General features: G+C 56.0%; 3 protein-coding genes across 4 annotated transcripts in view; 2 read left to right on the forward strand and 1 right to left on the reverse strand.

The window, feature by feature from the left end:
- Positions 1–6,404, forward strand: part of SEMA4B (semaphorin 4B) — a 47,598-nt gene extending 41,194 nt beyond the window's left edge. The window contains exons 10-14 of one of the 2 annotated variants that reach the window (XM_070763529.1): positions 1,250–1,460; positions 2,526–2,641; positions 2,973–3,139; positions 3,303–3,382; positions 3,534–5,966. In XM_070763529.1, the coding sequence (XP_070619630.1) occupies positions 1,250–1,460; positions 2,526–2,641; positions 2,973–3,139; positions 3,303–3,382; positions 3,534–4,312 (1,353 nt within the window). In that variant the 3' untranslated portion in view covers positions 4,313–5,966. Of the gene's footprint in view, positions 1–1,249; positions 1,461–2,525; positions 2,642–2,972; positions 3,140–3,302; positions 3,383–3,533 lie in introns of both variants that reach the window. The other variant, XM_070763528.1, reaches the window with a different exon arrangement.
- CIB1 (calcium and integrin binding 1) lies at positions 5,972–10,488 on the reverse strand. Its single transcript, XM_070763531.1, has 7 exons — positions 9,287–10,488; positions 9,163–9,197; positions 8,869–8,971; positions 7,993–8,146; positions 7,263–7,381; positions 6,555–6,643; positions 5,972–6,436 (listed from the first exon to the last, which is right to left on the reverse strand). The coding sequence occupies exons 1-7, from the start codon at positions 9,335–9,337 to the stop codon at positions 6,415–6,417; spliced, it is 573 nt and encodes a 190-aa protein (XP_070619632.1). The 5' UTR covers positions 9,338–10,488; the 3' UTR covers positions 5,972–6,414.
- GDPGP1 (GDP-D-glucose phosphorylase 1) lies at positions 9,218–10,737 on the forward strand. Its single transcript, XM_070763530.1, has one exon. It carries the CDS (start codon positions 9,537–9,539, stop codon positions 10,641–10,643), a length of 1,107 nt encoding a protein of 368 aa, XP_070619631.1. The 5' UTR covers positions 9,218–9,536; the 3' UTR covers positions 10,644–10,737.
- The last annotated feature ends 1,618 nt before the right edge of the window (positions 10,738–12,355 follow it).

Raw genomic sequence — 12,355 nt, forward strand, 5'->3', positions numbered from 1 at the left:
TATTTGTATTTATTAGATTTGTCTGCCGCCCCTCTCCGAAGACTCGGGGCAGCTAACAACAATATAAAAAGACAATGTAAACAAATCTAATATTAAAAAACAATCTAAAAAACCCCAATTTAAAGAACCACTCATACATACAAGCATACCATGTATAAATTCTATAAGCCTAGGGGGGAAGGGAAAATTTCAATTCCCCCATGCCTGACGACAGAGGTGGGTTTTAAGGAGTTGCGAAAGGCAAGGAGGGTGGGGGCAACTTTGATATCTGGGGGGAGTTGGTTCCAGAGGGTCGGGGCCGCCACAGAGAAGGCTCTTCTCCTGGGTCCCGCCAAACGACATTGCTTAGTCGACGGGACCTGGAGAAGGCCAACTCTGTGGGACCTAACCGGTCACTGGGATTCGTGTGGCAGAAGGCGGTACTGTAGATATTCTGGTCCAATGCCATGAAGGGCTTTATAGGTCATAACCAACACTTTGAATTGTGACCGGAAATTGATCAGCAACCAGTGCAGACTGCGGAGTGTTGGTGTAACATGGGCATATTTGGGGAAGCCCATGATTGCTCTTGCAGCTGCATTCTGCACGATCTGAAGTATGCACACCGCTATGCACAGGCAGCTTTCACTTAGCAACCGCTTAGGCAGTGAACACTGGAAGTTATGGCGACTTAGTAAAAGAAGACGGATGACTGATCCTTGAGGTTGTATAGGAAAGTGAACACAAGAACAAGGGGGCACAATCTGAGGCTAGTTGGGGGAAAGATCAAAAGCAACATGAGAAAATATTATTTGACTGAAAGAGTAGTAGATGCTTGGAACCGACTTCCAGCAGACGTGGTTGGCAAATCCACCGTAACTGAATTTAAACATCCCTGGGAAAAGCATAGATCCATCCTAAGATAAAATACAGGAAATAGTATAAGGGCAGACTAGATGGACCAAGAGGTCTTTTTCTGCTGTACAGTAAAGTGCATTGAGATCTTTTAGTGCCAGCTGGAATGAACAAACATAGCAGTCCCCAAATTCTAGCCTTTATTTTATGTTTATTTTTTGTGAGAAGGCCTCTGTTGGGATCCTCGGTTAAAAGAGTTGAACACTGGGAGCCAGGGAAGAGCAGAGGGCCAAAGAGGAACCCCACAGCCTCCTGGTTTTCTCCATAGATCAGCCTGGAAGTGGTGGGGGTGAGGCCCGGGGGGGGGCGCGAGGGCTCTGCTCAAGATTCACCCGCAACCCCCTGCTCTTCCCAGTGCATCAGCCCCAAGACCCGCCAGATGAAGATCGCCTCCTCGCTGCAGATGCCGGACCGGGTTCTGAACTACCTCAAGGACCACTTCCTGATGAACAGCGCGGTGAAGAGCCGGGCCCTCCTCGTGCAGCCTCGCTCCCGTTACCGGCAGCTCACCGTGCAGCGTGTCCGGGGTCTGCAGGAAAGCTACGACGTCTTGTTCCTGGGCACAGGTGAGCCAGACGGGCAGGAGGGAGGGCAGGGGAGCCAGGTTCATTTATCCTGGACCGGGACTCACTGCTCACAGTCACTCACGCCCTCATCACCTCGAGATTTGACTACTGTAATGCTCTCTACATGGGAAGTGTTCGGAAACTTCAGATCGTGCAGAATGCAGCTGCGAGAGCAATCATGGGGCTTTCCTAAATATGCCCATATCACTCCAACACTCTGCAGTCTGCATTGGTTACCGATCAGTTTCCGGTCACAATTCAAAGTGTTGGTTATGACCTATAAAGCCCTTCATGGCACCGGATCAGATTATCTCAGGGACCGCCTTCTGCCGCACGAATCCCAGCGACCAGTTAGGTCCCACAGAGTGGGTCTTCTCCGGGTCCCGTCAACTAAACAATGCTGCTTGACAGGACCCAGGGGAAGAACCTTCTCTGTGGTGGCCCCGGCCCTCTGGAACCAGCTCCCCCCAGAGATTAGAATTGCCCCTACCCTCCTTGCCTTTCGTAAGCTTCTTAAAACCCACCTCTGCCGCCAAGCATGGGGGAACCGAGATACTCTTTCCCCCTAGGCCTTTACAATTTTATGCATGGTATGTCTGTATGTCTGTTTGGTTTTATAATAAGGGTTTTTAACTGTTTTAATATTGGATGGTTATATGCTGTTTTTATTACTGTTGTTAGCCGCCCGAGTCTATGGAGAGGGGCGGCATACAAATCCAATAAATAAATGAATGAATGAATGAATAAATAAAATAAAATAAAATAAAATAAAATAAAATCCATCCATCCATCCTCTCAGCCTATGAATGGCTTTGGGTGCAAAATATGCCAGTTGGCGGATACAGAATTTGAAGAAAATGGGTGGGTGGGTGTGGGGGGTGTCAATGCAAACCAAGGGAAAATGGCAGAGGAGATGATGCCAGAGCAAGACCGGGGCTTTTCCTCTCTTCCTGGAGCTCGGGTGGCGGACCGGGCCCCCCAGAAGCAAAAAAAGCAACCTCCTCACAAGGCAGAAAGGGGGTCTTGGAGTGGGGGCAGCCCATGGACACCTCTTGTGTCTTGTAGATGACGGGCGGCTGCACAAGGCGGTGATCACCAGGCGAGGCGTCCGGATCATTGAGGAAATTCAACTCTTCCCTCGGGAGCAGCCTGTCCTGGAGCTGCTGCTGGACCCAAAGCAGGCAAGAGCGGAAGTCCAGGGGAGGCCGGAGGGACCCTGGCCCCAGTCCTTTGCATGGGGGAAGCAGGTGGCCGGCCAGCCTTGGGGCTTGGTGGGCTTCTGAATCTGGGCCCCCCCAGGGAGATGCTACGGCTGCCTCGTTTCTTCCGCTTGGGGGGGGGGGATGCCTTTCCGGGTCCCTGCTGAGTTCGCCAGAGTCGGGGTACAGAACATAGGCCCCCACCCTCAGTCCCAGCAGAGGCCTGGGCAAAGCCTCTGCCTTGGGGTGGTGGTGGTGGAGGTAGAGTGACTGGCACAACCTCTCCCAACATCTGTGGATCTTCTCCCCGCAGGGCCTGGTTTACGCTGCCTCCTACGATGCCCTGGCCCAGGTGCCCGTGGCCAATTGCAGCCTGTATCGGAGCTGTGGAGAGTGTGTCCTGGCCGGAGACCCTCACTGTGCCTGGAGTGGAGGGTCCTGCCAGCGGCTCACGTCCAGCCTTTGGCCGTTCCAGCCAGGGTGAGTTCTTCCCGGATCCGGCCACAGACTGGCCTCCAACCCCCAGGCCCGGCTGTGCAACCTGGTCCCTGGGTGGTCTTCTCCTTCTTCCCCACGTGGTGTGTTTACGTGATCCTTGAGGGCCCCTCCTTCCTCTCAAGCCTCACCCGAATTCTCCCACCAGGACCTGGATTCAGGACATTGAAGGGCCTGAGACGAGCCAGCTTTGCCAGGCCAGCGGTGCGGAGCTCACCTATTCAGCAGGTAAGCGGTCACCTCTGCTGGGCTGGGGTCTGAAAGTAGGGGGAAGGAGGGGAGTGGGGCCGGCCCTCCCCTACGAAGCCCAGGAGCCTCTCGCAGGGCCTGGCATCTCCTAGGCTGGAGCCAGCTCTGACGGGCTCTCTCTTCCCCGCAGGAGAGCAACCCCGGTGTCAGCAGGTGGGGCTCCAGGCCAACGAGGTGATGCAGCTGCCCTGCCCGCTGCTGTCCAACCTGGCGTCCCGGCACTGGCTGCGCAACGGGGCCGCGCTTGACCCCGCCGTGCTGGTGCTGCCCGAGGGACAGCTGCTGCTGGTGGGGAGCCCGGCCGAGGAGGGGCGCTACGAGTGCTGGTCACACGAGGGCAGCTTCCGGCAGTTGATGGCCAGCTACTGCGTGACCGTGGGGCCAGGGCTGCGGGACAAGCTGGGGCCGGCCCAGGACCCCCTGAAGACCCTCAGCACCTCCAGGAGCGTCGCGGGAGAGGACGTCTCGGGGCTGCTGGACGGCCGGACCTACTGGGCCGAGTTCCTGGTGATGTCCGGGCTCTTCACTGTTGCACTGGTGCTGCTGGTCCTGTTCACGCTGCACAAGCACCGGGTCAGCGTGAAGGTTTGCCTCAAGCAAGGCCGGTGCGGCTGGTCCCAGGCCAGGACTTCTCAGGAGAGGGCGGCTCTGCCCGTCGAGAACACGCCCCCCCTAGCTGGCCTGAACGTGCCTGGGGCTCTGGCAGACCACAAGGGCTACCAGGCCCTGTGCGAGAGCCTGGGGGTGAGCACGCCGGGGCCCGAGTCCCTGGCCTGCCCACAGGTGGCCTTCCTGGAGCCCGACCAGCAAAGCCCGCTTCACACATCCAAGACTTTTGTGGACGTGTTGGGCCCTGCCCAGCGCCCTCGGGTGCGCCTGGGTTCTGAAATCCAGGACTCGGTTGTGTGACCTTCCCCAAGAGGCGCCGTCCTGTGGGCTCGAATGGAGCCGGGCAGAGTCTCCCAGCATCCCCGGCAGAGGCAGGAGGGGAGCCCCACTCGGTTAGAGGGTAGGGCCGGGCACTCAACTCTGCGGCTGGGCTCCTCCAGATGTAGGAACCAGGTGCAGCTTCACGTTCTAGGCTGGCCTTCAGCTCAGGCGGTTCAGTCCTTATAAGCCCTGCGAGGAGGAGGGGACAGAATGAGGCAACCTGCCTGTGGGCTTCTTCAGGCTCTGCGGGCACCTGGCTCCGGCCCCTTCGGCCTTGTGAAGTGGGACCATTGCTGAGAGGGTCACTTGGGGGTACCACGGACCCTCCTGGAAGTCGCTGGTTGAGCCTCCTGCCTTTGGGAAGGAGGCCCTGGGAGGAGGTACGTTGGCCTGGCCTCGAATGAACTGGGCACGAGGGAGGAAATTGGTGGGCCGTTTCGGGTCAGGAAAACTCCCGTGTGGTTCCTGTGTGTGTAAAACCAGAGACCTGGTGCTAGGGGAGGGAGTGGGGCACAGGTGGTATCCCCTGATGAGCCTAAAGCAGCAGGGAACATCCTTCGGGGTATCCCCTGGAACAACAGAAGCCACAGCCGGCTCAGAAAAGGAGCCTCTTTCAACACTTTTGTCTCCAGAGATTTGACAGGCCGAGAGACCTCTCTCCACAGCAAAGCATTAGATGACCTGTCTGTTTCACCCAAGTTTCGTATCTTGTCTCCCAAGGAAGGAAAGAGTAGTGACTCTTGGGCTGTTTGGGTGAAGCCATAGGCACAGTCCCTGTGCTGCCCTTGAGACCTTAGTTGGTGATCCACATAATTGCCCCGTTCCTAAATGTTTGGCTGGCCTGAACCGGAACCCGGAGAGGTTGATGGTCCCATTTTTGTCAATATCAGATACTCCTAAGATCTGCCCAAAGCCGTTTTCTTCCAGCAGACCTCTTCACTGGTAACTCAGGTGCAGTTGCCCTAACATGGGGCTTGACTTTGGTTTGTTGATTATCTGATCATTGATTGTGGTCTGTGACCATAAACCATTTTTCTTGGCCTGTTCCACCAAATGGAGGTGCTGCTTTGTGAAAAGGCCAACCCCCCCCCCAAACACCTGAGGGGTTAAATTCTGGAAGCAGCCAGCAGGATTCCTCGCACAGCTGGAAGCAGAGATATTTGTGCTGTTTTGGTCTCCAAGAGGGAGCTGGGCAGCTGCTACAGCTGTTGACCAAGGACAGGATGCAGAGGGGGGCTGCTAAGGTTGACTCGTGCTCACCCCTGTGGCTCTGAGTGCTAGCAGAGTCCAGCGTAATTCTGCTACTGCCCCTTGGTCACGGGCACACCTGTGTGTCCGCGCACGATTTTGCTACCTGTCCAGGTACAGTAGTGTAATTGCGCTGGACTCCGCTAGCACTCAGAGCCCCGGGGGCGAGCACACGACCCCGTCCCACCCTTGCAACCCACCTCTGACCGGATGGGGCTCCTTTTCCTCTCAGCCGCCCATCTAGGTGAGAAGGTTGTTCAGACTCAGTGAAATGTTTTTCTGTTCTTCACTCTTTCAAAGGCAGAATTGGGCCCCTTCTGCTGTGCTGGGGGTGATCTAGGGCAGCTTGTTCTTTGGAAAGTGAAATAAAGATGGAGGAACACGAGTGGGTTTCATTTATTGAGTTTTATTGAGCAAAATCTAGAAATCAGACAAGATCATGTCACGACTGCATTATTGATCAAACTCCAGAGCCTGGCTTATGGCTGGTGCTCTTCCCCAACACTCGGAAAGCAAGAAAAATGGCAGGGTTTAGTTACTCCACGAGGAGGCAGAAAGCAGCAGGAGCGCCCTCAATGCTCTTGGATTTTGATTCCCTACAGCGTCACCCCCAGGCAGGGCACGGAACTGCCAGGTGAGGCAGAAGCAAAGAAAACCAGCCATGGCTCCCAATAGCCTTGCCCCACCAGCCCCCCCCCTATAGAAACACCAGCTGGGGGAGAGGACTGCAAGGCCCTGGTTGAAATGGCTCTCGGAGCTGGACGGGGTCAAGGTTTGGGGTCCTGTCGCTTTCTGAGTTGTGGAATCTTGTAGCAAGTTGGGGGGGAAAAGAATCACAGCACAATCTTGAAGGAGCTGGAAGAAAAAGATGGGAGGGCTTCATTATCAAAGGCTGACCAGCTTCCTTCTAAATCACAACTGTCCCTCCCCAAAAAACCAATTCAACACACATACACACACACGTAACAGTTACCTGGTGAAGTCTGGAGAGCGGGAAATTATATGCTGGAACTCGGAGAGGTTGATGGTCCCATCTTTGTCAATATCAGATTCTTCTAAGATCTGCCAAATAGGGAAGTTTTGCTATATAGTGTTCCCTCGATTTCCGCGTTCTGAGACCGCCCGCGAAAGTTGAATTTCCGCAAAGTAGAGATGCGGAAGTAAATACACCATTTTTGGCTATGGACAGTATCACAAGCCTTCCCTTAACACTTTAAACCCCTAAATTGCCATTTCCCATTCCCTTAACAACCATTTTCTCACCATTATTACTGGTACTCACCATTGAATAAGACACTTAGTGATCCTGATATTTATAAACATAATTATTTATTAACAATAATTATTATTTTTTTGTTATTTATTTGCAAAAATTATTAGTTTGGCGATGACATATGACATCATTGGGTGGGAAAAACCGTGGTATAGGGAAAAAAACCACGAAGTATTTTTTAATTAATATTTTTTGAAAACCGTGGTATAGGCTATTCGCGAAGTTCGAACCCGCGAAAATCGAGGGAACACACTAATATTGTTTTTTATTATTGTGAGCCGCCCCGAGTCTTCGGAGAGGGGCGGCATACAAATCTAATAAATTATTATTATTATTATTATTATTATTATTATTATTATTATTATGGGTCTGTTTGCAGTGCCCCTTCTGCCCCCCCACTGCACTCACATTCTGAATGAGCTGCTCCATCTCCTGCAAGCTCAGTCTGCTGTCTTCCCCTTCTCCCGTGAGGGAGTTCACCAATTTCTTCAAATCCTCCTTATCCAGAGTGCCGTCATCATCAAAATCTGGGGAGATGGTGGGGCCGGGAGAAGCTGCGCTTAGTGTTGTCCCCAAAGCAACAGCTTTCCCAGCTCCAGGAAGGGGCGTTTAGGGGCAAAGGCCGAGATCCCAGGTTCCCCCAGGTGGGAGAGAAGAGCCCCCCTTCCGTTTGGTAGGTGAAAGTGGGTTGTCTCTGGTGACGGGCTCAGAGACGGGCTGCTAAGGGGGAACAGTCGCCCCCCTGGCTCTGAGTGCTAGTGGAGTCCAGCACGATCAGGCCACTGCACCTGGACAGGTAGCGAAACTGCATGTGGACATGCAGATGCCCCTGTGTTTTGGTGTGATAACCATGGAGTCCAGCACAATTGTGCCACTGCACCTGGGCAGGTAGTGAAATTGCGTGCCCACGGTGCCCCTGCGTGTCCGCGCATGATTTCGCTACCTGCCCAGGTGCAGTGGAATAATTGCGCTGGACTCCTCTAGCACTCGGAGCCAAAGGGGTGAGCACACGTCCCCGTGCCACCTTAGCACCCCGCCTCTGTATATAAGCCCCCAAACTACAATGATCCCAGGGGTGCAGCGGTGGCTCCTCAGTCCAGCCCCCCTTCCAGAGAGGCCCCCCCTGAGGCCTGCCTACCGAAGAGGCGGAAGGCATAGTGGGACTTGATTTCAGGGGTGGCCGAGTCGCTGAAGACGCTCAGCAGGTCCAGGAAGTCCTCGAAGGAGAGTGCAGCCTCCTCGGCCTCCGCTGTGCAGAAGATGCGGCAGATCCTGTGGCGGAAGGGGTTCGCCTGCAAGAGACAAGCGGTGTGTGTGTGTCAGTGCCAGTGGAGGATGTGACCCCCCCCACCGCCCCCCAGCCTAGGAGAGCAGAGGTGGGCTGCTAAGGGGGGAATGGTGCCCTGTCCTCGCCCACGGGCTCTAAGTGCTGGTGGAGTCCAGCGCCATTCTGCTATTGCACCTGGGCAAGTAACGGAATTGTCCGTGGACACGCAGGTGTGACCCTGTGTTTCCGCGTGCGATTTCACTAATAATAATATTTTATTAGGCTTGTATGCCGCCCCTCTCCGAAGACTCGGGATGGGTCACAACAACAATGAAACAATACAAATACAAATCTAATAATTAAAAACTGTAACTGAAACCCATAACTTTAAAAAACAATGGATACTGCACAATCATAACCACACATAACTTTCAATGGTCAGGGAAGGAATACGATAGTTTATCCCATGCCTGGTGACATAGATAGGTCTTGAGGCTCCTGCAGAAGGTGAGGAGGGTGAGGGCAGTTCGAATCTCGGGGGGGGGGGGGGAGCTGATTCCAGAGGGACGCGGCCGCCGCAGAGAAGGCTCTTCCCCTAGGCCCCGCCAGACAACATTGTTTAATCGTTGGGACCTGGAGAAGGCCCATTCTACTTTCCCATGTGCAAGAGAGTAATCGCAGTACATGGCACCGTTCTCCCTTTAGCAGCCCACCTCCGAGGGAGGGGGAAACTCCGGGGCGGCTCACCCGCAGCTCGGGCAGCGTCAGGAGGCAGCTCTCGGGCACCCGCGTCTGCAGGGCCTGGGCGCGCGACTCCCGGGGCAGCAGCTGGCAGAAGCGCTTGTGGGCGCTGCAAGGCAAGGCGGAAGTCAGGGCGCGCTGCCGGACCCGGGGCACAAAGGGCGGCGGCGGGCGGCTCGGCTCCTGTGGGGCGCTTCCGAGGGGAGCGCTGGGACTCGGGAACCCGTCCCGCCCGTGCCCCCCCCCCCGTCCCGCCCGTGGCCGCCCCGCCCGTGCCCCCCCCCCGCCCCGCGTACTCACAGCAGGATCTCCTGCTTGCTCAGGAAGGTCAGCTCCTGCGGGAGGGAGAGCGGCGGTCAGAGGCCGCGCCAGGCCCCCCGAACTCCGGCCGGGACCCCCTCCCTCCCTCCCTCCCGGGACGCACCTGGTACTCGCCCAGCAGGTCGCGGGGCAGGCGGCTGCCCGAGCCCCCCATCCGTCACTCGGCGCTTCCTCGGCGCTCCGCTTCCTCCTCCGCCTCCTCGTCCCGCCCTGGGCGGAGCGGCCGGCAGACAGCCCCGCGGCGCCGGAAGGTCGCGCGGCCGGCTGAAGGAGGCGGGGCGGGAGGCCGAGGCGGGCACTGGGCGGTCTCTCCCACGGATGTCCGGCAGCCGGATCAGTACCCGGCTTCCCGCATGGCTGCAGAGGGGCTCCCGGAGGCCGGCCAGGAGCCCCCCGAGCTCTTCTGCTACGGGCCGGAGGAGCTGGCGCTGCGCGGAGTGGCGTGGCCGGCGGAAACGGATGCCGGGAGCCCCGCGTGGTCGCGCTTCGACCGGGCGCTGCGGGACGGCTGGGCAGAGCGGATGCGGAGGGGCCTGTTCCGCTACCGGCTGGGCCGGCTGCCCACGCGGATCCTGCCAGGGCGGCTGGGACTAGTGGCCCAGCTGAACGTGCGGCGGGCGACTGAGCGGCGGCGGCCGCAGGAGGTGCGCAGCGTCCGGCAGGGCTTCGACGCCGGGCAGTTCCACTTCGGCCTGATCCGGCGGGAGGAGATCCTCTTCTGCCTCTGCCGGCGCCGCCCCGGCTCGCCCGGGACCCTGGTGGCCATCAACGTCAGCCCGCTGGAGCAGGGCCACGTGCTGCTCATCCCGGAGCCCGCGCTCGCCCTGCCGCAGATGCTGACGGCGGAGGCGCTGGCGGCGGGGCTGGAGGCCGTCCTCCTCAGCGCCCACCCGGGCTTCCGCCTGGGCTTCAACAGCCTGGGCGCCTTCGCCTCCGTCAACCACCTGCACCTGCACGGATTCTACCTGGACTGGGAGCTCCGGGTGGAGTCCGCCCCCGCCGAGCCCCTCCTACCCGACGCGGGCCTCTACCTGCTGCGCGAGGCCCCGGCGCCGGCCTTCCTCTTCTACTGCCAGGACGGGCGGCAGGTGGAGACCCTGGCCCATCGCGTCGCCCGGGCCGCCCGTCACCTCAGCCAGCGGGACATCGCCCACAACGTCTTCGCCACACGCGGCGCCGCCCCCGAGGGGCCCCGCGGCTCCAGAGCTCGGCCCGGCCTCCGCGTCCTCCTGTGGGCGCGGAAAGCCTCCTTCGGCGCCAAAGAAGAGTGGGCCTTCAACGTGGCCGTTTGTGAACTGGCGGGACACCTGCCCATCAAAAGTCTCCAGGAGTACGAAGGCCTCACGGAGACTGACGCCCTCCACCGGATCCAGCAGTGCCTCCTCCCAGACAGCGAGTGGGCCCAGCTGCAGTTGGAGCTTGTGGACCTCCTCAGAGAGTCGCCTCAAGGGCTTTCCTGACATGAGGGCAGGGAGGAGTCCCCTTCAGGGCCCGGGAACAGGGGAAATCCCCTTGCCAGGACCCCGAAGGAGAACGGGGACGTGTGCTTGCCCCCAGGCCTCTGAGTGCTAGCGGAGTCCAGCGCAATTCTGTCACGGCACCTGGGCAAGTAGTGAAATCACGGGCGGACACACAGGTATGCCATAGGCCCAGATGCTATAGCAGAATTGCGCTGGACTCCGCTAACACTCAGCATGCACCTCATCGTTCCCCCTTAGCAGCCCACCTCTGCCAGGACCACCACCCCTCCCCAAACTCTAAAGCTGTGTTTCCCAACCTTGGCTACTTGAAGATATCTGGACTTCAACTCCCAGAATTCCCCAGCCAGAAAATGCTGGCTGGGGAATTCTGGGAATTGAAGTCCAGATATCTTCAAGTGGCCAAGGTTGGGAAGCACTGCTCTAAAGCTCCCCCCACCTTCACCATGTCCCTTCACCATGTCCAGGTGGCTCCAAAAGAGATGCTGTAATTGCTGAGTTGTGCAACACAGTCGGACACAGATGGGCCTCAGTCACTGTGGGTTGCCAGCCTTTCACTTTTCAGTGTTACCTGAACCAGACAACTACAGTAAGCCACAATCGTTTTATTTATGGCATCGTGCTCAAACACAACAATTGCATAAGTCAGCTTTGGTGTGCAGCGACCGGATATATCAAACAGACATTGTTAGCCACAAAAATCTTGAATGTAAATCTACCATTTGTAACTGGACTAGGAAAAACAATCTTTAAAAAGGGTTGTGTTTGCTCTTTTTATTTATTTTATTTATTTATTTATTTATCTATTTATTAAATTTGTATGCCGCCCCTCTCCGTAGACTCGGGGCGGCTCACAACAGTAATAGAAAACAATATATAATACAAATCTAATAATTAAAACTAATTTAAAAAACATGCACACATCATATCATATATAAACAGTATAGGCCTGGGAAAGTTATCTCAGTTCCCCCATGCCTGACGGCAGAGGTGGGCTTTAAGGAGTTTACGAAAGGCAAGGAGGGTGGGGGCAGTTCTAATCTCAGGAGGCAGCTGGTTCCAGAGGGTCGGGGATGCCATAGAGAAGGCTCTTCCCCTGGGACCCACCAAACGACATTGTTTAGTCGACGGGACCCAGAGAAGGCCAACTCTGTGGGACCTAATCGGTCACTGGGATTCGTGCGGCAGAAGGGGGTCCCGGAGATAATCTTAATGTAACTTTTGCTGTTGTATGCCTATTGATAATTTGTCTAACCCTGACTCATTTTTGAATTTGCTGACAACCAGTCAGTAAACGAAGCAATGTCACAGAAGAGGCGATGGAGAAGGCTGTAGGATGTTTTGTCTGGGGAAATTCACATTCCCTCCCAGACCCCCTTGGGACCAACCAGGACAGAGCAGTCCCAGGACAGTCCCACAAGTAAGATTTGGTCCAGAACTAATCCCAACATGGAAGGTCTTTTATTTGCTCCTTGTACTCCTTGTCTGCATTTTTATTAGCCTTTTTATTTCCAGAAGTCAGGCTGTGGATTAAATGGTACTCCAGACAAAAGATGAGATCTTGCTTTTAGACATGATAATAGCTGTCTGGCAAGATGAGTTATGAGCTATTTTTACATTGTGAGAAATTTAATTTCTTCCTTGTAAAAATGCAAAGACAAAGAGAATAAGGAGCAACTAAAAGATCTACATGT

The sequence above is a fragment of the Erythrolamprus reginae genome, chromosome 10 (assembly GCF_031021105.1).
Source record: "Erythrolamprus reginae isolate rEryReg1 chromosome 10, rEryReg1.hap1, whole genome shotgun sequence".
Classification (NCBI taxonomy): Eukaryota; Metazoa; Chordata; class Lepidosauria; order Squamata; family Dipsadidae; genus Erythrolamprus; species Erythrolamprus reginae.